Source organism: Mauremys mutica, chromosome 6 (genome assembly GCF_020497125.1).
Source record: "Mauremys mutica isolate MM-2020 ecotype Southern chromosome 6, ASM2049712v1, whole genome shotgun sequence".
Taxonomy (NCBI): Eukaryota; Metazoa; Chordata; order Testudines; family Geoemydidae; genus Mauremys; species Mauremys mutica.
The window spans coordinates 57,363,494-57,390,562 of record NC_059077.1 but is presented as its reverse complement, the minus strand read 5'-3'; the positions used below and the strand labels follow the sequence as shown (position 1 = coordinate 57,390,562).

General features: G+C 38.4%; 1 protein-coding gene across 5 annotated transcripts in view; it reads right to left on the bottom strand.

Moving 5' to 3' along the window:
• Window positions 1-14,165: 14,165 nt before the first annotated feature.
• The window catches only part of SLF1 (SMC5-SMC6 complex localization factor 1), a 79,443-nt gene continuing 66,539 nt past the window's right edge, over window positions 14,166-27,069 (bottom strand). For 2 of the 5 annotated variants that reach the window (XM_045022183.1, XM_045022182.1), the window contains exons 13-18: window positions 25,417-25,562; window positions 23,865-24,034; window positions 23,149-23,282; window positions 21,063-21,155; window positions 20,461-20,643; window positions 14,167-16,703 (exon numbers count right to left, since the gene is read on the bottom strand). In XM_045022183.1, the coding sequence (XP_044878118.1) occupies window positions 16,207-16,703; window positions 20,461-20,643; window positions 21,063-21,155; window positions 23,149-23,282; window positions 23,865-24,034; window positions 25,417-25,562 (1,223 nt within the window). In that variant the 3' untranslated portion in view covers window positions 14,167-16,206. Of the gene's footprint in view, window positions 16,704-20,460; window positions 20,644-21,062; window positions 21,156-23,148; window positions 23,283-23,864; window positions 24,035-25,416; window positions 25,563-27,069 lie in introns of all 5 variants that reach the window. The other 3 variants (XM_045022179.1, XM_045022180.1, XM_045022181.1) reach the window with 2 other exon arrangements.

The window sequence follows — 27,069 nt, the reverse complement described above, 5'->3', positions numbered from 1 at the left end:
TTTCTTGGAATATATACATTCACAGAAAACCCCCACATGGGTTAGTCTAAACCCCTTTTTCCCCTCCCTTGTGGCAGAAATGAGAAGGTATAATCACTCATTTAGTAACTTTTCCAATAAAGGGATGCTGCATTATAACTTAGGTCAAACAGAGGGGTTTTCACAAAATAAATATGTAGGGTGGAGTGTCCTCTAGGATCACATATTGCAAGAGACTAGCAGTCAGGAGGCCTTTATTCTCAGTTCAGGGGTGAGACTCAGGGCTTGTCCACATTACCCACAGGATCAATGGGCAGCGATCGATCCATTGCGTCTAGTCTAGCTGTGACAAATCGACTGCCGAGCACACTCCGTTACTCCACTGGAGCGAGAGGCGCAGGCAGAGTCCACAGGGGAGCGTCAGCTGTCAACTCAGCGCAGTGAGTAGATTTAAGTTATTCACATAGCTGAAGTTGCGCAACTTCCCTACGCTGGTGTAGATCAGATCTCAGTGACTCAGGCTGATAGTACCTTAGTTGTGCTTTAAGTAGTTCTCACACTCGTGAGAAGCTTAACTGAAAAGTGCTACCCTGTACTTACTATAGAACAGGTAAGAGTTAAAATATTAATGTAAGCACAGTAATTAAGAAGGTTGCATGTTATAACATACTTTTTTTTTACTATGCTATTGGGCAGTAAGACTGTGGCAAGCAGTACTTTTAGGGGGAAGGGGGAGAGTTAAAATTACCGACAGCTATCTAATATGAAGGTAATAGAAAATCACATTTCTTCTAATATAGACAGCACAAAATAAGGGAGGGAGAAGAGACACCCCCTAAGAAAACAGCCACCACACTACTTTACCCTTTCTACCATTTAACAAATGACAGAAAGCTAGGATAGCCCATATGAACCTTTAGAGCTCTTTCCCAAGCAGCAATACGCTCGCTGGCTCTAAATAGGTACACTAGCCTCCTAGTTCTCCTTGTTCTATTCTGCTATGAGAGGCTATGTTTACAGGAGAAATAGACTCTCATTTTCCAGCATGCCACAGTCTTGGTGGGGTGATTTCCAGATTGCTTTGCAAGAAACAGCTGTTTGAAGCAGAGGCCACTCCTTTTTTAAAATGGTGATTGTTAGGTTCTAGGAAGAGGCCTTCTCTCCCATTTTTCCACCACAGATTACTCCTCTGACCTGAAACCTTCCTTTTCCAGAGGCTTTGGAGAACAGGACTGCAATTACAGGTATTGGGCAGTAGAAACATTTGGAACATTTTATATTAACTTCAGCTTAAGATAACTAAAGCATAAAATAAACCAATCTTCAAATCCTTTACTAGGGAACTCTGCTCTCAGAAAGAACTGTGAGATACTTAGGTTATCAATGGGCTTGATGTAAACATGGTATCTTTACAAAAAGCCACTATTATCTTTTCAAGAGCACTTAGAGAACTAGGTGGGAGATGACCAAGGTTGGGAGCATGAAGCAGCTAGTCAAGTGGCTGGGGGTAGAGCAAAAGGAGTGATGACTGGAAAGTAGAGAAGTACAGGAACTAGAGCATGTAAGTCCTTAAAGGCAAAAAATAAAAATAAGGAGCATGTAACACTGTTGCTAGTAGACCTAAGGAATTTGAAAAGGACAAGGTCAGAGCATCAGGCAAGGTAGATTATTTTTGCAGCACAATTCACTGTAAATGCAATATATCCCTTACATTCCCTGGATTTATTACTGTAATGTAAGTTTTACTTATAAATTAAGATTTTTAGATCAATAAAATATTCATTTAAAAACTGACACGCACATTTCATGAACTGTTATGGTATTAATATCCAAAGAAGTAAGAATCTCTGAGCAATAAGTATCTATTAGAGAGAGTGTGTGTCATACTTCTACAGAATTTCATTTTGGTGTGTAAGAATTTATTTCCTAACGAATTAAGCCATAGCCATATTTTTAAATCAGTTAAATTAAATCTGGATATTTAATATAAAAATCCTAAAAAGACAAACTGAGCCCCAGTAAGATGTTAAGTAAATATAAACATTATTTCCCAGATCAATTGTAATACAACCAAAAAAAATCCAATTATGTCAAAAATGCTTTTTTATATTTGTCAGATTATTCAGTAGAAAAGCCTAAATAGTTTAGCCTCTACTGGTGTAGCAATAAGTAAACACAAATGTTTCTTTTAACATAAAAGATCAATAGAAAACCAAGTCAAAACTGTTTCTCAGTCAAATTGCAAATAAATTAGAACAGGTCCAGAAAGTCCACAAAATTATTTGCTTATTGATATCAAGCTGATTGAAGAGCATTCAAATAGGCTGACATTTGCTTACCTTCTTTATCCTGCTGGGATGATTCAATACTAAAGGTAAGGCAATAGTACAATTGTATCACTAGTGAGTAGCTTTTCATAATTTTATAGACTTTGCTTTTAAAAAGTGCTTTTAGGCTGAAAGTTGATAAAGAAAAACTTTTAGGAGCAAAAAAATCACTAAAAAACAAATAGGCAAACATTACTTCCAGTACATGTAACTTTGTGGTTGCATTTGGGTACAATGATATGCATTGACCAGTGGCAAAGGAGGGACAGTCAGCTGGAAGTCTTATTAAATAAAGGGGAACCTTGAATATCAGCATGATTAAGCTTCACAACTCTCAATTTAGAAAAGAAATTAAATGTCTTAAACAACTGTTTTACAATATGATGTATGTAACAAATTGTTCTGGACACTGCAGGAACACAGACAATACATCAGGATTTTGGTTTTAATATATTACACACATCTGGCAATAACTCATTAGGTGCAGGCCATTTTTGCCCCCGGTAACCTGCATCACCAGGGGGAAGCTACTCCCAGCCCCCCTTTCCACACCTTTAACTTGATCTCAGTACTATTGCTGGGACCCCTTTTGTTCCTAAGATGTTTAAAAATATATGAAGAATAGGGAATGATTCCTTGCTGTACCACATATTAGGAGCCTCAATCCCATCCCCTGCAACCTCTTCAAAGATGCATTCTTCTAATCTTGCTTCCAACTGTAGTTTGTCATGGAACCAGACTCCTTAGTGAATGATGACTGGCACTGAGCACCTTCCAAGATGCAACAACATCATCTTTGCAACCTAACCTACTCAACAGGGGCTGGGCTGCTAAGGGGAAGCCAAGAAAATCCCATACTGCCCAGGCCAATTGGTCAGTGAGGGAAAAATTCCTTCTGAGCCTCAACCCCTCCTCCAAAACAAAGGTCTTTTCCTCTTTCCAGGGTGCCAATTAATCCTCCCCTTGGGTGCACAAGAGCCAATGGGCTTCCACTGCACCCTTCAATCCACCTAATCAACTAGGAAGTTCCCCTGCCCCAGCTAATTTCCTACTCCTCAAGCCCAGGAAGAAGATGGAAATCCTTAAAAGGAGTCTCAGGGCATTCTTTCCCCTGCTGCCCCATCTCTGAAAATAGGTCAGCTGGGGCATTTTTATTGTGAAGCTGAACTGAGGAAAGTGGCCACAAGCACATGCATAGTAATATTTTAAGGATTGTTAGGATGTATATTTAAACAAGATCTGCTCCACCTCTGAGAATCTGACCACATACCCCTTGGTATTGTTAAAGATAAAAAAAAAATTTTTTTCACAGCACTTCTAGGTTTAGAATGTTAATTGCCACAGAAAAATTTATTAAAAACACAACTGTGATGTCATTGATTAGTAATAAAGCACTAATTGTTTGTTTAAAGGACAAAAATCTTAACTCCAATATGCTCCTGAAAGTGAATGTTGTTTACAAGAAAACAAACATGATTTACTGGAAAAAGGATGGACAACGTACTAAAGAAGCCACTGAAGGATCAGTGTCCTATTTTTTCTTTCCCTTCATGGACACAAGCATACTGTCTTCTCCCCCATCCTGTAAACAAAAAAGCTTGGTCCCTACCTACCTACCATCCAATCTCTTTTCAACTCTTAACTGGCTGAACAAATCACTTACTTACTTATAACTGCTGACTTGAGTTCCTCTCCTTCTAGATCCCCTCCAGTCTAGTTTTTGCCATTCCCCTCCACGGTTAGAGACTGCTCTCACCAAGGGCTTTAAGTGTCCAGTTCCAAGGTTTCTGCTCCATCCTCCTCCTTGACCTTTTGACTGCTTCTACACAGTTGATAACCTTTTTTAAAATCTTGCCCTTTCTCAGCTGCCACTTCTCCAACTTCTCTTGTCATTCCTTCAGCATCATTTTCAGAGAGTCCACTTCCTCTCCTCTTTATCATTCACCTCCTCCTAATCTCTTGGAAATCCTCTCTTCACACAGTTTCAACTACTATCTTTAAACCAATACATCAGTTTTACCCTAACTCCTAGAGCTGTCTCCAGTCCAGTCCTACATCTTTTCCATGTGTCTCACCCTCAACTTAAACAGAACTCCTTGTCTTCCCTTCAGGCCCTTCCCCACTTCCTCTTTTCTCTCATTCACCACTGCCATCCTCCCTCTCAATCATGCCTACATCCTGGACCCCATCTTCTTTCTAGATCCTGCATATCTCAATCTCATAGAAATCTTCAACTTCATCCTCCATAGTATCTTTAAGATTTTGCCTCTTCTTCTTGTCCACAGCATTGAAATTCTAGTTCAGGCCCTCATTTACCATCTTGACCTATAGAAACCCCTTCTCTGGGCTTCCGAACACAAGACAATCTAGATGTCCTGTGTAAACATGCCTTCATATTACTGTTACTCTCATCTGCTTTCCCCCATTTCTTCTAAATATTTACTGTGCCTATTTGTTATGCCTAGTCTGAACATTAGGTTATAAACTCTTTAGAGAAAGATTGAACTCTTATTACAGCATTTAGCACTATGGGGCTCTGCTGGTGGCTATGGATACTGGGTGCTATGGTCTTTTACATAATATCCCCCCTGTCCTTGGCAGACATTTATCCTTCCATGCTGGTTAGGTACTTAGCTGCTCACATTCACTGCTTAAGGTAGTTGTATTTAAGTGGTGGGCACAGATTCTGAAGCATTTGGGAACCCTACCACATGAAAGGTACTATAGAAATGAAAAATACTAGAACTCAAGATCTACCAGTAGCATTTGGGAATAAAGGGAACAGTCTTTGGCAGGAGGTTGTGTAGGTGTTACTGTAGTATGTAAGCATTAAACTATGGGCTAGGTCATTTGGGGCTATAGTATACTGATTTACATAATCTAGCTGCACTTCAGTGAAAGGGGAGGAACTTGTGCTTCTGAATGACTAGAATCAAATCATATCTTTGCATTTTATTTTGGAAGTGTTCAAGGACAAGGCCACAACAACAAAAACAGGAAAGCAGTGGTGTGTGAAGAGTGTTATGTTTCCAGTAAGCACTCACATCAAAGCAAGGACATTTGGGGATGGATAGAAGAAGAGGGTTATTCTAATGAATTATGCAAAGCTGAAAACTAATTTTCACACTGCAGTTTTCCTGTTCTTTTGCTAAGTCCTGTTGTTTATATAATTATACACAGTGATTCGATTTTTGCAGTTTGGCCCCTTTCTGAAGAGGGCAACACAGAGGTTGTGTTTTGACCCTACTCTCTCCAAAACAATGACATTTAAAAATAAAATAGAATTTTAAATTAACAACATTTTTTTAGTTGATGCACAGTCAAATGTGAGGATATTCAAATTTAGGAATGCTATTTAGATTTTAATTCAACCAGATGTAAATCAAAGGGAGGAAAAAAGAGTCTTAGTGGTGAAGCTTCAGTGTTCTTCATACCAGCAGTCCAGCTAGAGAACTGGGTTTCAAATCTTACTGAGGACACAGATACTCAAGAGTTTTGGTGTCTGCTAGTCCTTAAAATCACAGACCCACTTTATAATCTGGCACAACTGAAAGTAACCAGGATTAGAAGAGCAGGGTTAATGCAAATGAGGCTTTAGGTGCACTGTCATACCTGTGTGTGGAGGCTTGCATAGTATCTACCCATGGTGCTCCTGGCTCAAACTAGTGCATTTATCCCTCACTTTTCATTAGCACTAAATTAAATGTTACCAATTTAAAAAGGAAAATGACAACAGATAAGGATGAACTGTCAGCCTTACCTTTGAATTGCCTGGGTTTTGTCTGTATCTCAGCCCTGAAAGTTAAGTTCTTTGCATTTAACATACAGTTGATGAAATATGACATACATTACTGCAGCTGTTCGACAGGGTCTGTGCTGTTGCTATACTGATATTTTATTTTAGTTCATGTCCGTGGACCCCTATAGAGTGAATATCCAGCACTATCATTTAACAGCAGCCTTTTACCTTACATTTTAAATCCTTGTAACACCAAAAAAAGCTATTGATCTAGTGTCTGAACTCAGTATGTGCAGAAGTAGTAAATGCAAAAGCTACTAGTTTATACTTACCTCATCTCAGTGTTAAATCACATCTACAAATGAACTCTAGCAACCAAATGTTATTTGGTGTTTTTAAAACATTGATGTCACAATTTCAAATCCACAGACATTCTCATATACGTACATCCCTAATGAAATCTATTTGGGATGTATCATTTACCAAAAGTAAACAGACGATGGCCAAAAAAATTTTAAAAGCACCAAAGTTCCATGGACTTTCACTGAGACTTAGGCACCAGTCACACAGGAACTTCTGATAATTGGTCTTGACTGGCAAATTTGCCAACTTTTCAAACCAAACCTCTCACCTTTTAACTTCAGCTTATACCATGATCTGCAGAGCCTGCTACCAAAGACAAGCAACTAAATGGTTAGTGTACAATGCTAACCTAGATAAAACACTTATTTAGGACAAAGTACCCCCATAATTAAAGAACAAAAACAAATGTGTATAAGCCATAAGAGAATGGACCAGATTCAGCCCTGCTATGCCAGAGGAAATGGGAAGGCATAGCAGGGCTAGGAAGGTGATGGTGCCACTGCCAATGATGAGACGAGGCACCTTTACTTCTGCATGGAATGCCATAGGACCACTTGAAAGGGGTTCAAATCAGCACAGAAGCAAACAACATACTTTGTTGCAACTACTCTTTACAGTAATTTAGGCCAGCTTCCCCCATAGGTTTTGGGAGTAGGTTGAGAATCTGGCAAAGCTTAGTTAGGACCCCTGCTGATTGGAAAATGCCAACCCCATGCTCCACTTGGAGTGCCTACAGTGCCACCCGTCCCTACAGTAATCAGGTAGTGGGACAAGGTGGCACTCATCCATTTACAATCTCCTCCCAGCCTAGATATATGGGTACTCTCCTCTGCATGCAGAAAGCAGAGGTGAATATAGGCCCTAAGACTGTAAACTCTTCAGAACAAGGACCATGTTTCCAGATGGATCCATGAAGCCCTGGGTATACCCAGTGCATTGTAAAAATAACGTAACATGTTTAGGAATTCAAAAATCTGGCTGGGGTAACAGAGGCAGGCAGAAGAAAGAGAGTAAAGGAAATAAAGTTTGCTGAGAAACTGAAGTTGTATACCACTTACGTATACCATAGTTATAGAGTGGGTAGTTTACCAACCAGCTAGTTATACAATCTACTTGTGTTTCTAGTTGATCAGTCTGTCCCTGGCTTTTGCTGATAGTTGGGTGGTTTTAACTCACACTACTTTGCCTGTTTAGAAAAAAAATATCGTCAGCAGATATAAAATGAAAATTTGGAAATTAGTTCACCTGTGTAAAGTTTCTTCTACAGTAGTTGCTTCCCTTCTTTCCACTGTGGAGGCATTAGATAGCACCCCTTTGACAGAACAGTAAACCAGCAATTTTACTGGTAGCTAGGACTCACTGTAGGCAAACTAGATAATACCATTTCAAAGCTTTGTCTCTTAAACCTGATGCTGCTGTCATACAATATGCATTTGAAAGCATTTTTCTGGATTTGACAAGAAAAAAGAACCTTAATCTAATAACAGTAGTGAACTCCCTATAAATACATCTATGGTAGAGCCTTTGATAAGTGTACCCATCATTTCAAACTCAACACAAAAAAGCAGGGAGGGAACTGATAAGATTAAAAGACCCATCGGGGAACAAGTAATTCTTCATATTCCATGAACACTCCTAAAATCATAAGGGGTTGATAGAGAAGATATGTTATCATCAAGCCACGTGGTATCCATATGAAAAAGTTCAATCTTTATCAGTTTAAGAGCCATTATAGATAGCATGTCCCTCACACAGAGAAGTTCTGCTTTGAGAAGGCTTAAACTAATGATTGGTAGACCACCTCAAACTGACAGATCAGAAACATTCTCAGAGGAAAATTTCAGCACATAACCTTAAATGTCCCCAAAATGCCCATCTATATAACACGATAAGACCTCATTAAAAAATCCTGTAAGGAACAGGGTGCTAGCATCACAGCTTAACTGTGAAGTAGAAATTATCAAATTAAGAATAAATGGACAACTAGTGCACAGACAATATTAGAAAAATCATAAACTATTAAAACATGAAATAATGTTTTACTGCAATCTGATTATATAATAGCATTTATATTCTAAAAAGAGCTTCACACACAAATCATTGCATCATACCTGCTCTATCTTCAATGACTTTTCAATAAAATAGTTCTTGCTTCTCTGAAAAAAGACAGGATAACTGAACAATAGTGGTCTTATTGCAGATTAGTAGTCTGACTAAAACATACCCTATTTGTAAATACAACAGCAATGTTGGTTGAATTAAATGTTCCAGCTGTTAAGAGAAAAAATGTGAGACTCTCCTCAAGAATTACGAACCTGAATATCTATGAAAATCAAGAAATGCATAAAAGAAGTTCAGTTATGAGAGAGAAGAATTACAGTTCATTACTCTAACCCAGGGGTCGGCAACCGGTGGCTCGCAGCTCGCCAGGGTAAGCACCCTGGCGGGCCGGCCCGGTTTGTTTATCTGCCGCGTCGGCAAGTTTGGCCGATCGCGGCTCCCACTGGCCGCGGTTCGCGGTCCCAGGCCAGTGCGGGAGGCAGGAAGCGGCGCGAGCTGAGGGATGTTCTGGCTGCGGCTTCCTGCCTCCTGCATTGGCCTGGGACCGCGAACCGTGGCCAGTGGGAGCCGCGATCGGCTGAACTTGCCGACGCGGCAGATAAACAAACTGGGCCGGCCCGCCAGGGTGCTTACCCTGGCGAGCCACGAGCCACCGGTTGCCGACCCCTGCTCTAACCTTTAGCTATATATAAGGGACTGATGACCGATAAAATTCTTTGTGTGCGTCAGCACTCCTAGATTAACAATCTTTACAGACCAACTACTCAATCATTATTTTGTTTTTAATTCTTTTGCAATCAAGATGAATCACAACTTTCAGAGGCCAATACAGCAACAACCCATCTGAAAGACTGGTGGAGTGCTTGAATGGGCAAAATTTAAATGCAGATAAACTTGTCTTAATATAGTATAGAAACAAAAGCATTAAATACTGCCATCTTTTCCCTTTTCCTTCCCAAACAGTAATCTCTTCCACTGTAGCAGCCTACAACAGTAATTCCTACTAGCATTACTGACAAAGGAAATAAGTATATTCCATTTTTCCCTTATTTAAACTTGATAATAGTTAACAGATAGGGATGCACAAAAAGATCTCAATCCTAGTGGATCATGTCTAAGTATTTTTAGAGTAATTTAATCAGTCATTTAAAGCATAGTTGCTTACAGATTCTCAGTGTAGCATTACTGCAGTCTTGGAGCCTTAAAATTCCACATGTCCTACAAGGGATTTCCTCCCCTACTGTGTGAATTCCCTTGAATAATACCGGAGTTCCTCTAAAAACAAAGATGATTTTGCTTAAGAAGAGGTGCTGTAAAGTTTTCAGGACTGCACGCACATGCCAATAGTGGTACCTAGTGATACCACAATTTACAATAATTCACCCTGAACCACATTGGTTTACATGGGGAAAAATAAGCACTTGTATTTTAATGAGTTGATGAGTAAAGCTGCTAAATGTTGTAAAGTCTAAAATTAAGCCAATATTAAAGACTTAACATGTAGACACCATATAATCATAGTAATAAAACAATTTATACTTTTCTATTGGGCCTTTCATTGAAAAGGAGCCCATCACTCTTTACACATTAAATATATACAGCATCACTGAAATCAAGCTGGGTGAGTAAGGAGGCAGCCAACTGAACACAGCACATTGCGGGGGAAACAGTAGGGGAAAGGGAAATATTTTGGCCAGTGACACGAAGGCAAACTCCTAATCTTACTAAAAGCACCATTTGATTTTTAACATCCATGCAAAGCAGGCAGGAAAAATTTTTAAGGCCTCATCTTAAAGACACACCCACCCACACATCAAGATTCTATTTATCTACCTTAGCTGAATAACTGGGACTTGTACCAGTGGTTTCAAGGTGTGTAAGTGTTTCATATCTCTGGTGGTTAGACTACTAAGCCCTCATTCCAGTTTATCAACATTTTCTCAAAGTTTATTAAATGGGATTGCCTTAATTTCTGACACTGATATTTATATTTATGACTTAGTTGCAAATGCAGACATCAAGCTAGTAATGCTCATAAATATTTGTTTTATTTCCCCCCATTAATGCATCAGAAAGATAAATAAATGACAAGCTTCCTTTGTAGGACAGACCTACATTTAAGCGTTCTCAGATGGTTTAAATCAAAGCTAATTAGATTTAGATTTTGTGTTCAAGTTAGCCTATTTATTGGGCCTGTTTTCAAAATACCATAATATTAAGCAGAAATATTACAACATTGTATCATCCCATTTAAAATAGTATGTTAAATATTATATGACATTATGTTCCAGTACATTCAACAACATCAAGTTCAAGAGAAAACTTAAAAGCAAGCATATAGGTCAGCAAAGGCCTACAGTTCAAATTCAATTTTTGACACAGCGACTTTCAATAATACTGAAGACAAGGAATTGTTAATTTCCGACAAAATATATTCTTTAAACAGTATGATGGGTTTGCACAGCATTTTACAAAAAACAAACAACTGGTATTAAATATTAAACTCACTGACTGGTAGCCTGAGGATGACAGCCTTCAGAAACAGAGGGAGAAGATTGCAAGAAAGTAAGCAGTTTCTCCCACCTCACAAGGGAGAATAAGCCAGACTGGCCTGAGCTCTGGATAGAGAGGTTACACGTAGATAAGGTCACTTATTTTAAATCCACTTCTCTAAGCACCGAGTACCTCTCGGGCAAAATAAATCAGGCTTTGTTTTGAAGAAGCTGTTTTTATCGCACTGCAAATGCATGCTGTCACAGGCTCTGAAAGAGAGAATCCGTGCAGAGTCCAACTCCAGTTAAATCTGCTGAATTAGTCACACTTGATATCCAGGGGGCTGTAACCCAGAACCTGCTCTGAGAGTGGGTGAATTGTGGAATTCCATCCCAGAAGAGGTAAAGACATGATTTCTGATACCTATGTGGGGTGCACTCAAGGAGATCTAGAGATGACACAACAGGGCAGCCTACCAAGGTACCAAGACAAGGGGTACTTTTCCAGTGGAAAAAGAATGGTCTGCAAAGAAACAGCTTCTTCAAAACTTCAGGAGGAAATGGAGAATCTCCTCAGTACTGGAGTGGGAAAAAACAAACAAATTTACTTTTCATCAACTTAGATCTCATTTTACTGCAATTATTAATTCACATAAAAGTTTTGCTTTGAGACAAAAATGTAGATTTTTCCTATTAATTTACTAGACATATAGTATGAGTTAGGCAAGAGTTAGACATATAAAGGATTCTAAAGTTACTGAATTTGCTATCCTGAATACATGTAAGGTAGGGTTAAAGCAAAGAAATGTCAGAAGGTTGCACAAAAGCACCTCCTTTGTGCTACAAACCTTTACAGCCAACTTTTATTCAGGGATGAGTGCCTTACTGGGAAAGGGGGCAGATCAGAGTAAAGGTGATCAAACAATCCTGGATCTCCTGAATGGACTTGTTACACTGACAGTAGTTTTCACCAATTAATGCAGATTTGAATCAACCAAAACATTTTGTGAATCATGTCAACTTCAGCAAATTGTTTCAGTCTAAATGGGAAAAAAAAGGAAGTGTTGAAAAGGTGTGTTTGAACATTCTCAAAATGAATCATTTTGATTTGTCAGGGTGGATTCTCAAAGAGATTTAGGTACCATTCACAAAACCACAAGAGATGCATGGTCACATTTTATCCCAGTAGTAGTGGGATGTGAGAGATCCAGGTTCTCACTCTGGGGCACACTCTGATGAGTGCCCTTACTGCTAGCTAGGCTATTGGATAGCAATAGCTGGTGGATTAGATTCTTGCAGTTTTTCCTGCTGAGGCTGTTTTACTTTGTATAACTAATTGAATAATCATTGGACCAAGGACTTAAGCCAGAGTTAGAAAGGGATCTCACAAAACTGGGTGACTAGTCAACAAAACAGCAGATGAAATTCAATGTTGATAAATGCAAAGTAATGCACATTGGAAAACATAATCCCAACTATCCATACAAAATGATGGAGTCCAAATTAGATGTTACTACTCGAGAAAGATCTTGCAGACATTGTGAACAGTTCTCTGAAAACATCTGCTCAATAATACAGCGACAGTCAAAAAAAAGCTAAAAGAATGCTAGGAATCGATAATAAAATAGAAAATATCATAATGCCACTATATAAATCCATGGTATGCCCACACCTGGAGTGTGCAGTTTTGGTCACCCCATCTCAAAAACAACATATTAGAATTGGAAAGGGTACAGAGAAGGGCAACAAAAGTGATTAGGGGCATGGAACAGCTTCCAAATGAAGAGAGATTAAAAAGACTGACTGTTCATCTTAGATGGGAAAAGATGTCTAAGGGTCTATAAAATTATGAATAGTGTGGAGAAAATGATGTGCAATTTGCCTCTTCACATAACACAAGAACCAGGGTCACCCAATGATATTAATAGGCAGCAGGTTTAAAACAAACATGAGGAAATACTTTTTCACATAATGTACAGTCAACCTGTGGAGCTTGTTGCCACAGGATGTTGAAGGCAAAAATTTTAACCGGGTTCAGAAAAGAATTAGTTGAAGTCATGGAGGATGTGTCCATCAACGGTTATTAGCCAAGATAATCAGGGATGCAATCTCATGCTATGGGTGTCACTAAACTCTGACTGCCAGATGCTGGGAGTGGACAATAGAGGATGGATCACTTGATAATTTCCCTGTTTTTTTCCATTCTCTTTAAAGCACCTGGCATTGGCCACTGTCAGAAGACAGGATACTGGGCTATGTGGACCATTCATCTGACCCAGTATAGCCGTTCTTATGCTCAGGTTAGTGCCCTAACCTCTGGGGTATGGAATCATTCTTATGTTCAGACTCTGGCTAGGAGAAGATTCCTGTGGTGCAGGAACTGGAGAAAAAAAAAAGTCATAAGGTTGCTTTCAGGGGACCAGTCTTGGCATGCTGGGGGTGGGGCTGCACTTTGTAGCATTACGGAGATTTCAGGCAGTGCTGTGCCCATAGGCAGCTAAGGACAGGCTGCCATAATTCTGACAGGGCCACCAGGGCTGTCTAAATTATGCAGGCCGCAGCGGAGCAGCTCAAGGTCCAGGCAGTGCAAAGATGGCTTACAGGCACAGCCCAGACGCTCATATCCCTTGTTTTGCTTTGCCGGAGAGCACCACTCATGGCAGTTCTTCAGATATGCTATATAGACACACTCGAAATAAATTTTATATATAAACAGGTCTTAGAATTGGTAATTGTACTATTCTTTGTTGCCCTGACTAAATGACAAAATAGCAAGTAGCTGTGGGAAATATATTGGACTAAATGTAAGTTTAAGGAAGCAAGTAAGAAATTCTTTCTTCATCAGGTCAAGGAAAAGCCATGAAGGCTTTCATCTCTGTATCTAAGATTTTTTTTATTCTGAAGTCTGAACCAACACCTTACAAGTATTACCACTATCCTTTCGCTGTGGCTTTCTATGGCGTGATGATGTAACTGAGGCTCAAATTCATGATTAAAAAACAAAAAAAAATCTAATAAAATGTGACCAATTAAGGGCATATTTTGCATTCTTTGCAACGTCTGTACATAAGAACACTTTCACTATGCCTGTTTACTACAGCATACACTGAAATTACAATTGCTTTCACATTTCAGCTACAATAATTTATTTTATTGTAAAGTATCAGAGTAGAAAAGTCAAAACGCTCAAAACAAACAAATCTAACCTAAGAGGACTCCTTATCTTCACTAGAACAGTTTTCTCTATATACGTGCCTAATAAGAATACTCAGTCATTAATAACCACTGAACATTTGTAATAAATATCTGGTTCCAAGACCAAGCCAGTCTGAGCATCATCAGTGGCTTTATTGCTGAGATCACGTCTCCATTGCATGAAGGCTAAATGGAAGTTTTAATGTGCCTCAGCCAGCTGTATCAATGTAACTTATTCCCTCTAGTCAAGCAACACCAATTCCAGAAACTGCTATTATCCCCTTTTCTTTTAGTTTCTTTAACATTATACATTGCTATTAGAAAAGAACTGCAAATTTAAATATTACTAATCAGTCCATTCCTTCTGACCATTAAGATTTTATATTAATCTTTTAATGAATTATAAATTTGTCCTACTATTTCAGTAAGTATCCTTATTATAAAGCAGCATTTCCTTGCATTTTCCGTTATGGGCAAATTCTCTCCCCAGATCTCAGCCTGAATTGAGTTGGGCACCGGATTTGTGCAGAGGAGTGGGGAGTGAAGAGTATCTGTATCTTGGCAGATCCTGCATTGCCATCCAATTCTCAATTCACTGTGCAAGGCAGCACAGCATGGCCTCCCCAAATTCTGTCCTCCTTCAGCCCTTCCTCTTATGAATGAGAATCACCTCAGTTCCCTCTCATGAACAGACTCTGTACATTTGGAGGAGGGGGCAAGATTTGCCCCTTCTATGAAATTAATTACTAAGCACAGCCAATATAATACTTTATAAGCACACAATCCTAAATTAGGTTAGAGGATTAGTTTATCAGTTTAGAGGATTTATCTTGTCTACTATTCATATATTCTTAGTACTGAGGACAAAATACTAATAGTACTGGGGCTGCAATTTTTAAGGAGGCTGGTGCCCCAACTTCAAATAAGCAGCATGGAGCTACCTTAAAACTGCCATATCTGGACAGGGTGAGTTCCCCAGCTACTAAAATGTCAGTTCTGCACAAGTACCACCACAGGCTTGAGGATGTCACCACAGCGTTTCATGCTTTGGCAATCCCGGTCAGTGATACAGACCTATATAGGGGTATTACAAGCCAGCACAGTTTGGAGAAGCCCCAAGGTTGTGTAACTTATGTTGGAGGCGAAACTGGGCCACAGCAGCCTTAGGAATCTGGAAAGCATAAAGGAAGCTTGGTTACTTTTAACCCTTCTCTATTCAGCTCTGCCAACCAGAGTTCTAATGTAGCTGAGGATCTGAGTCAAGCTGATCATTATGCAGGTATGAATGAGCAAGCACCACAATGCTACAGAAAGCTAGTAGAAAGTTTAATGGCTCATTTCCATGAACAACTTTGTCAAGATCCTTTGATACAAAATCAGAAGTACTGTAAACTGGTACTGTAAATACACACAATTTTAAAAACTAACTTTTGAGCTAAATTTTAAATGTATTTTAAAGATATTTATTTCCTAAGATGATAATATAGGGAAAATGGATTGTTGTAGTAGTAGTTTTTCCATTTTTGTTTTATTTATTTGACAAGTATTCAAAAAGTTAGTCACATCAGAACAGCAGGCATAACTGTATGCCCTGGAAAAAAGTAACCAACTGTAGTGTCTAAATCAGATAAACTTTAGGGTCAACATCCTTGGAAACCAGCAAGAATTCTGGCGCAAGGTTCCTCATGACAGAAAATGTGCTAGAAGGGGAAAAAAGAGGGGTTGATAGGGTGCAAGTGAACTTTCCCCTGCTGAGGGAGCCACAGGCATTCAGTTCAGCCTGAAAAGTTGATGACTTTGGCCACAAAGGGGTAGTGGCCAGGAGGTGCACTTACTCAGTACTTCCACACTGCAGCTTCCTTCAGTGGAACTATGGAAGCCTTTGGTTTAGTGCTTTAAGATGCCAGAAGGGATCAAAGGAATATTTCCTAGGTAGCACTGGCCAGCCTGGTGTAGGATGTGCCATGTGCACTCCTGTATTCACAAGAATGAATCTCGCCCATGATAAACTATCACAACTGAACCAATGGAACTGATCTGAAAATTAATCTTAGTTGTTAGAAAGATGAAAAGTAGCCACCTGAGTTGCCACTGCAATAGTTTCTAGTGTTGCCAATAAGGGATATACCTGTTCTCCAAAAGATTTGTTTAGGTTCTCAGATATTTCCTGAATAAACTCTGGAAGTTTCTGGAAAGTCTGTAGCTCTCTAACATAAAGATCTACTAACCAATCAGTAAGAGACCTACTTTTCAACTTACAACCATTAATAGCCACTAATGGAAGTGAATTTAAGTGGGCTTTAAAAGATAAAGGAGAAGGTGAAGATAAGTTATAAACCGAACAAAAATTTAGCAACATCTTATTAAATAAAATTAACCAAAGTTCTCTTTGCTCGCTGTGTAAATCTTTTTCCACACGTTCACAGAAGTCCTTGACAGTCTCTTCTGGGTGGACAATATCCAAAAGTTCTTGTTTTACTGATAGGGACTCCACATAATCCAGTGGCAATTTTCCATAAAAGTCCCTCTGCTGTAGGAGCAGTGGTCCTGCAAGAAAAATATAAAGTATTAATAGTAACAGCATTTTTAAGACAGCAGCTGAGTAGTGCTGCTATTTGTGGGGAGGAGGAGTAGCACTAGGGGTTCCATTTTATAACCTCTTTCAGTACTAAATTATGTTGGCACAAATTAACTAGTTACATACTGACTGCCTACTCAAGACAACTGCCTAGTTTTGTACAGAATTATATAAACCTTGGTTTACCACCTGATACATTATGTGAAAAGCAAAATATTATTTGGAAAAGGAAAAAAAATCACAAACGTATTGTTTTAAATTTAAGTAACAATATACTGCAAACATACAAAATAACATGCATTGTATTGGAAGTGTTGCAAATGTTAATTGTCCAGCTATATCAGAAGAAGGAAAGGAGACAGATGTACATGGTTTAATCAGGACGCAACTTTATTATTAGATGTCTGGGACTACCTAGCAGATGAAAGCGTACAGTGCAGGTAACTCCATGTTCATTCAATGTCCACCTGGGGGCTTCTTCCAGCCCCTGCCCCTCTTTTCCATCCTGGTCCCTGACAACCCATTGCTGGGACATTACCATCCCTCTATCTTGAATGAGAATTAAGATAGGCTATAAAGGAATGGGGGGTTGGCTCCCTGCAATGCCAGTCACTGGCATCCTGAACCCCACCCTGTTCAGCTCCTTTAACAAAACACCTCCTTTAAGTCATTTACCAAGCCATTTATTTGATCACTGTATCACAGACTCATAGACTTTAAAGGACAGAAGGGACCACTGTGATCATCTAGTCTGACCTACTGAACATTGCAGGCCACAGAACCTCATCCACCCACTCCTATAATAGATCCCTAACCTCTGGCTGAGTTACTGAAGTCCTCAAATCATGGTTTAAAGACTTCAAGTTACAGAAAATGTACCATTTACACTAGTGCAACCTGCCTGTGACCTGTGCCCTATGCTGCAGAGGAAGATGAACCCCTCTCCCCACTGTATCCCTTCCCTATGGAGTACCTGCACAGGACATTTGCCTCACATTTACATAATGAGTTGTGACATCATAGCCTGACTCCCTTCCCTACTCACTTTAACAAAGCCCCCTTAATCGCCCTGAACCCTCTGCATGGAAGCCAAAGAAAACTCCACTTAGCCTTGGCCAATCTGGTGGTAAGGGAAAAATTCCTTCCCAGCCCCCCGAGAAAGGAGCAGCTAGTGCAATGCCCACAGTGGGTCCCAAACAAACCTGGTAGTTTGCCACTTCCAAGGGTGGGAGCTGCTCCACCTGCTCCGGGGAAAAGGAGCTTCTCCCACTGGGCTTGCTCTTATCAACTCCCCTGGTTTCTGAGGGATGAGTCAGTGTCACAATGCTGACCCACCCTGCCTTTGCATCAGTGTCCGTGCCTCTCTCCTCCCAATCCTTAAATTGATACACTCTTTTCCCCAGCAAGCCAGACAATGTCTCCCTCCCCTTCCTCCACACTGCTGATTTAAGGTGCAGTGTGGTCAGTTTCATTAAGAATTTCTAGTGATCAGTTATTTGATGTACACTTGCAGAAGCTGGGCCCAAATGCAGCATCTATTTATCAGCATAGTCCAGATTTTACCTTATGTTATTGCTGGGCTAGCTAAAGCACAAGCTGGTCAAGTAACTTTTCCCCAGGTCATGCACCAAGTCAGCTGTCAAAATGAGAATCCACATCCCTCTCAGCTACTAAATACTAAGTTATAATACCTGTTTTTAGCAATCTCTGTATTAAAGTGTGTTCAATTAACTTTAAATAGGCAACATGTTGGCTCTTCAGACTGTGTCAGATTCTTCCTTTTAATAATCCCTAAGTTTATTACTAAAATAGTTTGTCAAATTTGTAACACTTTACAAATGTATTGATCAGGAGTAAGTTAAATGGCCATACCGGAAATGTGTTAATGCCCAACACATGGTGTTTGGGTTGCTATAAAATGGCATAGGCTAATAGATGTTATGTTAAAGAAACTATCTTTTGAAAAGGTAAATCGCAGTTTAAACTTCAATAGAATCTTATTGTACCATGTGCATACCACTAAATCTAGCCACAAGAGCTAGAGTATTTTAATTTAGTTAATGCTGCTTTAACTATAACACTGTTTTAATCTCACACTGATTATGTAAGTAGCTACAATAACTTTTGCAAAGTGAAGCCTTTTTGGAGAAAAAAAGAGAATACCTTGTAAAAACCTGAATACTAGAGAGAGAAAGAGAAAATGAAAGTTAATGCAGAAATGCTCCAAATTACAGCTACCAAGCCTTAGTGAATATAAGATGAATGTGTAATGCAGTTCCCACCACCATGGTGTCAAACTGGCTGACAGGCCAAAACCCAGAATCTGACAAAGGCAAAGATAAGGCTGTATGCAGTCTGTACAGTTGCCAGAAGACCTTGATGAATGCAAGTGCAAGTAGATCTCCCCAAGGACAAGAGGATCATCCACTGCTTATTCTTCACAAAGGAAAAATGCACATCTGTCAGTGCAATGCCATTTTCTATTGAAGAGTTGGGCTTACTATAATATTGCCTCTTGCATCACTTAGACCAATTGAAGGGAGGCCAGGTATTGGCTTGGCATGTCAGATACATGGGTCAGTAGATAAATAAAACACCTGTGAGACTCAGCATTGAAGCTCATCAAACATACCAAAGTAGAACAGCAGAGGAATGTATTGATTATGAAATGATGTCTGTCCAACAGACACAGAAGTAGCCTTTAGGGGGCAGGAGAAGACTATAAATACAGAAATCTTATAATGCCAGAAACTAAACATAATTGTGTCTCTAGCTGAATTAAGTTATAAGTCATCTAAATACAGTGCATTCTTTTGCCTTATGTGGTTATGTGCAGAATGATCACTATCACAAAGATTTGGACTTGGGATATAATGCATAGAGATTAGATTGACACAAAGTAGGTGTGAACAGTACAAGCAACATAAATTTTTGTTTTAGCAGATGAGGCATCAATTGTCTTTTTTAAAATAGTCAACTTTTTGCATTAGCTTTGTTCATGAACATGGTAAGTTAATTCAGTTGGTATAGCATTTATCAAGACATGATCTAAGAATCCTGTCACTAAAGAAAAAAAACATTAAAAGCATGCATTGTAAATTGTATTGGGAGCAATGTATATGTGTAAAACTATGGTCTCCCTCCTACTGGTACCCCCCCACCAACAGCAGTTCTGACAACTACAAAATGTCCTTTCTTCAGCTAGTTTGTCAGCAAACTGTATTCTTCAAAGATCATCGTCATAAATACTGAGCAAGTTTTCATTTAAATATATAAACATGACCTGGAAAATTAGACTAGTAAATCTCTATAGAAATCATTGCAATGTAGATAAAAACAATTTAAAAAATTCTGTAGATTTGCTTGGTAACTGGGTAATTTTTATGTTCACTCACTAAAATCTTTCAGAATATAACTCATCATGGGAGTATAAAACATTTTAAACAAAAACAAAGAAAAAAATCAAACCACTCAAACCCTGAAAAAAATTTACAAGTCAGGGATATATTATGTTAATTTCACATTTTTATGAGAATCTGAATAAGTGAAAAAATCATAAGGATTTTCTCTATAGTGACCAAAACAGCTTTTAAAGTTTATTTTAAACATTTATTTTTAAAATACAATACTATTTTACCATCAGCAAAGAAGGATGCTATGAACTTCATATGGACTCATTTAACACTGGACAATTTCTTAAAACCAGTTTAGCATAAATGCACTCACCCCCACGCTGAAGTAGCAGTTTGCCAATTTCTACATGTCCGTTTGACAGTGCATCATGCAAAGGAGTCACCCCGTCCACTTGACTGAGCAGGTCTACCTCTGGACAACGTTGCAAAATTTCACGGACACACACTGTGCTACCATGGTTACAGGCTTCATGCAATGGCGTCCAGCCAGCATAGTCTGAATTATAAATCAAGGGAAGTTTTAAAAGAGCAAAAGTAGTAGTTAACTGTTCATAATATTATAATTTTGATTAATTAAACAGCACTACTTTCATTCTGCTAAATAGCACCACACTTACCTTTTAACATTTGAAGTTTAATCCCATTTTACCATTTTAAAATAATAAAAAGAAATTCATTCAAAAACACATGGAAAATTTTTAAGACTTCACATATGACTTAATAGAAAACTTGTAACTAAAGTCCAAGCATGCTAGCTGTTCATAAAACCTGTGCTTTAAGTCATGACTCCGTATAATTAAAACAATTAAGATTTTCTTTAATATTTCTAAAAAGTGAACTTTGTATTTCAAAATGAAAATACTAAAATTATTTGGTTTAATATGTTGGTTCAGTACAGAAAATCAACAAGCTTACCTTTAACATTAATGTCTGTTCCAGGGAAAGGGAGAAGCTGAATCAATCTCTCCACTTTGTTTCTTATGCAAGCTATATGCAGGGCTGTCTCTCCTACCATAAAACATTAATAGATTATACTAGACTAGGCAAGATAGCAACTAAAGAAAATAATCAACTAGGAACTAGGAGATGTGGCTGCATGCCAGAAAATTCAATAATGAGTAAGATTTTCCTTTGTCCTGTTTAAACATCTTAAAAAAGACCCAAAAAACCCCAAAACACAGAGCTTCTGTTCCGTCACAGATCCAGCAATGAAATTGTACTGCAAAAGGTTTAACACTGGAATTATCACCCCCCAATTCAAGGTTTAAAGCTTCAATCACACTATAAAAGCACTGAATGATCACAGAACAGCAAAAATACTGGGTTTTCAAGTAATAAAAGTTTAGCGTGCAGTTGCCTTCCCTTAAATTTATTCATGAACCTACATTTAATGTATGGTTCTTTTTACACAGCATTTATAGCTTAATTCAAATGAATGTTTCTGGCTAAGCACGAGTGCCTCTACACATTCAAGTATAATTCAGAATTTCAAATCTGTTAACAGATGGTTTGCTGTTTCTCAATAGGCTGTCTGACTTGGCTACCATAGCAGAGAGAGAGCGAGAGATGAAGGAGTCGTTTAAAAAAAAAAACACAAGGGAAAAAAATCGTCCACAGAGGCAAGGTACCATTTAAAGCTGAAAAGCAAGAGACTGAACTGCTGTGTATAAGTAACAGACACAGTTAATGAATACATGGTAAGAACTTCAGGCCTACTGTATGTATAAATTTGTTTTCAATAAGTGATTATGTCTGAACAAAAGCCAGAGCAAAATCTTGATGCAAGCTGACTGAAGATGCAACAGCGAACAGGTTAGAAATGAAATATATATCAGACTAATTTTCTCCATCTATACAATAGTGCCCAGACAGTGTCTTTTTATTATATTTATTGCACACATTAAAGTACAACTGTCAGTTCCCTACTAGTTCTTTTCAGTAGAATTTTTATTTTTTATTGAGCTGCTACTTGAGATTTTGGTAGAGAGATGGGTGAGATGAAGAGTTGACCGTTTTCTGCCCTATTCCTCTAGTTCATTTTGCCTTTATAAAAGCAGCATACAATCATTCACATTAATTTTTACTTACAGAAGCAGTAAAGGGAAAGGGCACCACATTTTAAAATGCACGGTCTGGCTCTGTTACTGATGAAATTAAAAAAAATAAAATAAAAAAAAAATCCCAGAATGGGATGAATGTTTTGTCCCTCATTGTTTGTGACATACTCTACTGAATATAAAACCTTGAATGATGAGGGCTTTTTTTTTTCCCCCTATTTTACTTCAGTTCTCCCTTGAGTGTCTACATGATAGATATATTTGTAGTAGAAACACTATAGGTAAGGTTCAGATTAAAAAAAAAAACAACCAAAAAAACAGTTCCAGCAAGTGATTCTGGCCAGGTACAGACTTGTGTAAAGTGCATTTTATTAAATTTGTATAATAAGTGAGGCCTGAGTGAATTACTGCAGTGCTATTTCATTCTAAGGTACTTGGGTTCCAGCATAGTTAAGACTAAAAGCCAAATGCATTTCATAGTCTGGGCTCAGTGCCTGGAAGAAAACCGTCCATATGCTTAACACAGCTATGCAACATAGCATACTTCTCAGTCTTTGTTCACAAAATGTCTAGGACTGAAAGAGATGAAGACTGAATTATACTTTCAAATCAGAAGACGTTGATCCTACCAAGTACAGGTTGAGGTGGATTAGCAAAGTAAGATGGGCAAGACTGGAAATGAGCTCACACAAGCTATACACGCTAATATTTGTGTGGGGGAGGGAGGGCGGAGGGGAATAGAGAAAGCAGCTTTATTTCACCATGTACAAAATGATTTCTCTCTCAAATAAATGTTGAAAACAACAAATATGATACACAAGGACATATTTCTTGGGTTTGGGACATCACTTTAGCTCAGCATTCATCAGGGCAAGTGTATTAAACCTGAAAGTACTGACTGTAACCATATGAAATTTTTATCATAAATTAGATATACAGAATACCTTTAATATTAGTCTTGTAAAAGTGCATCTCTTCATCCAAAGGGTGATGATTCTCTTTGGTGTTTGACACCTCAACTTTTGCTTTCATCCTTAACTTCTTTGATAATGGAGGGAATTTACTGAAGATCAGTTCACTAAACAGAAATCAAGCAATGACAAGTATATTTTTATTAAACTAATCTTTTGGGAAAATTATTAAATGTATGTACATATTATATACTCCATACATACAATGTGTGTTTCTGAATTAGAGAGTCTGAAATTTAATCTTAATTAAAAACAACGAGGAGTCTGGTGGCACCTTAAAGAATAACAGATTTACTTGGGCATAAGCTTTCGTGGATACAGACTAACATGGCTACCTCTCTGATACTTAATCTTAATTCTATTTTTAAAACATTTGGCAAAGTACATACTTGTTAAAAGCAGTAATTATATGGCAAACAGACTTAAAAAAAATAATTCTGTGAATACTTACATTTTCCCATTATTAATGTAAAATGCTTCCCTAGGGAAATGAACGTGCATCAATATACATATAAACCGAGAGAGGAAAAAACCTACCCAGATGTGTTACAAGTTTAAAATGGAGCTTTCTGCCAGTCACAGTAATTTGCAGACAACAACACAGGTCACATAAAGTTCAAGAAATGTGTCAGGTCAGAAGCTGTCCCCCAAAGCAGAATAAAACTGGTGATGTTATAGGTATTACTTACGGTAGATCAGGCAGCCGTTTGGCTTGGTTCTGCTTATCACCATTTAGCATCAGTAATGCCCTTTGAGACTCAGGGCAAGGCCACTGCCCTATTTTCTTTTTCTTCACTTTCTGCACTTCCCCAGTCTCATGCATACTTACTTCTCCTAAAGCAGGCAAACAGGAACAAACCTGTTGCAAAAATAATATGTTTGTTACAATTTTTATGACTGTGTTTAGGAAAAAAGAAGTACTGCTTAACTGGTAATTAGAAATTACAATTCATTTTCCCTCCATCTTTTCCTGCATTTACTCTACTTAAGACAGTCTCCTACCACAATCACATTTCTACACCCACTACTTTAAAAAAGTTTAAGAATGTTTATACAGTTAAGGTGGGACTACTTAGGTAGCAAGATACTACTCAATAGGAGTTCAGGTGGCAAAATTAGGCCAGAAATTAATACCACCCTGGGGAGAACAGGGAAATCTCCATGAGGCCAAGAAAAAGTTGCAAAAGGAATGAGAATTTGTCTTATGCACTGAAAAAAGGTTTCCATTTACTCTACTGTGCAATTGTCATATGAAGACTTAATAACGCTGACTATGTTATATAAACATTAGTAGAGTTTTCTATTGTATGTGTTGATTACACGTTAAAGCTAGCTCGTACGTTCATTTCTTGGCTTGTTTTGTCAGCTTACATATGTCTTTCCCCAGTGCTCCGCTTAAAGACTATTTATGGTGAACAATGCATTAAAAAGTTCCAACCTATCTTGAATTCTTCTATATCCATATGTAAACTGAAGGCAACTGTTCTGTATAGAAAATGTGCGAAGCTGTCTGACTTTGAATCCATCCTCAAGAATTTAGGGGCTTAGGCTGATTTTCCACTTTAATAGAGCTCCTCTCTGTACTGCCCCCTCCTCTCACTGTCCTGCCCTTGCCCTGACTACAACATATCCTTTGAAGACATTCTTGACATTCCCTACCCAAGCACCAGAAATTGTGATGTGAAGGTAGCAACTTTGACAGACGCAGAAGATGGAACATTAACAGGAAAAAATTTAGCTGCAACACTGCTGCCCTGAAGCATGAAACAAAGTTGTGTTTGGGAAGAATATAGTGGATAACCTTAAAAAAAAAATTGCCTTTTTTCAGTATTGACTTTATCAGACAAAATTGGGCATATTCCTATACCTGGAATTTAATATTGCAATGAAAAAATTATTCATAATGTTTTTCACTTTATCTGATGGTGTAGGCTGCCACATTAATAAGACAGTTGTCACTAAGAATTGCTTGGTAAGCAAAAAAATCATATCCATATTTGAACTATGATCTCAGATCTGTGGCAAGATAAACCCAATCCTAATATTATTTTTCATTTAAATGCTTTAAATTCTCCAAGGATGGAATGCCACACAGGCAATGCATATCTCCTCTAACTGTGGTGTAGAACAAGGAGAAGGCAAATAAGTAAGAATTATTGGTTTCCAGAATTCCATCTCATTAGTCTGTTAGATTACATTCCAAAATGTAGTTCAGTATCAAGCACTACAAATGCTACTTACTATTTTCTGAAGAGAAAGAGGTTCAGCAGAAATAGTAATGTTCCTCCGTAAACATAAATTTTTAAAGACTGCCTCTGCAACAAACATTTGAAGCCAGAGAGATGGTATGGAACAAATGAACATTTTTAATTCCTGTGGTGAAAAGTCTAGGTTGGGGAAAAATTAAACAAACAAACAAAAAAATAAAAGACAGATACAATACACGAGCCCTATCAATGGAGGTGAAATCAAAGTTCATGCCCCCGATGGATTTCTTTCCTACTACTGCTAATCCATAAATTAAATTACACCTCTACCCTGTTATAACGCCACCCAATATAACACAAATTCAAATATAACGCAATAAAGCAGCGCTCCGAAGGGGCAGGGCTGCACGCTCTGGCGGATCAAATCAAGTTCGATATAACGCGGTTTCACCTATAACGTGGTAAGATTTTTTGGCTTCTGAGGACAGTGTTATATCGAGGTAGAGGTGTACTAAAACTGCCAATTTACAAAAAAACATATAATCCAGTAGCTAACAAGCATAGTTTTTGTGACACTGCTCATCAGGTTTTAAAAAGTGAATCTGCTTAAAATATTAAATCAGTCTTTTATTTAAAAATGATTATCTCTGATACAATCTGCATAACAGTTATGCTAAGATTTTTGAAAAGGAAAGTATTTATTCAAGGAAGTTACACTAGTGATAATCTTCAAAATTTCAGATGGGACAATATAAATACCATTCACATTTAAAAAAAAAAAAAAAAAGTATGAAACATTAGCCCAAAAGGCATGTAACAAAAGCAACACGGTGCAGTAGCAAATCCTGGATGAATGTTATACTGTCATGATGCTGACACATATGTTAATGTGATTCAATATCAGAAATGTCCAATGATTGTAACAAAGGTGGAGAGGGGAGCTAACTTCCCTCCCACCAAACATGCTCAACGTTGTTTATAACCAAATCTTTTATCACCTGTTTTGAAAAATTTCATATTCCATATGAAGGCATTTAGACCACTTTCCCTCCTCCCTCAAATTAATAAATTAGATGCTACATTTGTATACAATGTGTATTTGGTTAAAGTAACAAGGTTTTTTATTAAGTTGAGGGTATGTCTACACGGTGATAAAAAAAACAAAAACCCAGCACTGACTCTCAGAGCCCAGGTCAGCTGACTCGGATTCATGAGGCTTGGGTTGCAGGGCTATAAAATTGCCGTGTAGACATTCAGACTTGGGCTGGAGCCTGGGCTCTGAGACCCTCTACCTTCGTGGGGTCTGAGATCCTGAGCTCAGGATCCCAAGCCCAAATGTTTACACAAAAATTTTATAACCCTGCAGCCTAAGCCTCATGAGCCCAAATCTGCCGACTTGGACCAGCTGCAACAGGTCTTTTATTGCAGTGTAAATGTACCCTCCGTTTTTGTGTAACGGATCTTCATTAGAGGAGGGCAAGTGGATTTAGAACAGAAATGCCTTTCCTGGATTACTTCCTTTCTGGAAATTGCCTTTTCCCAATTATGAGATGTTTGGGAAGCCTGCAGGCAGCTCAGACCTTTCTGTGAAGCTCCAGGATTTTGCCTTACTCCTGCAGTGTCTCTAGAGGAGTACATCCAAAGCTGTTCATCCAAAGTGAAAACACTATGGGCTGGATTCTCTACG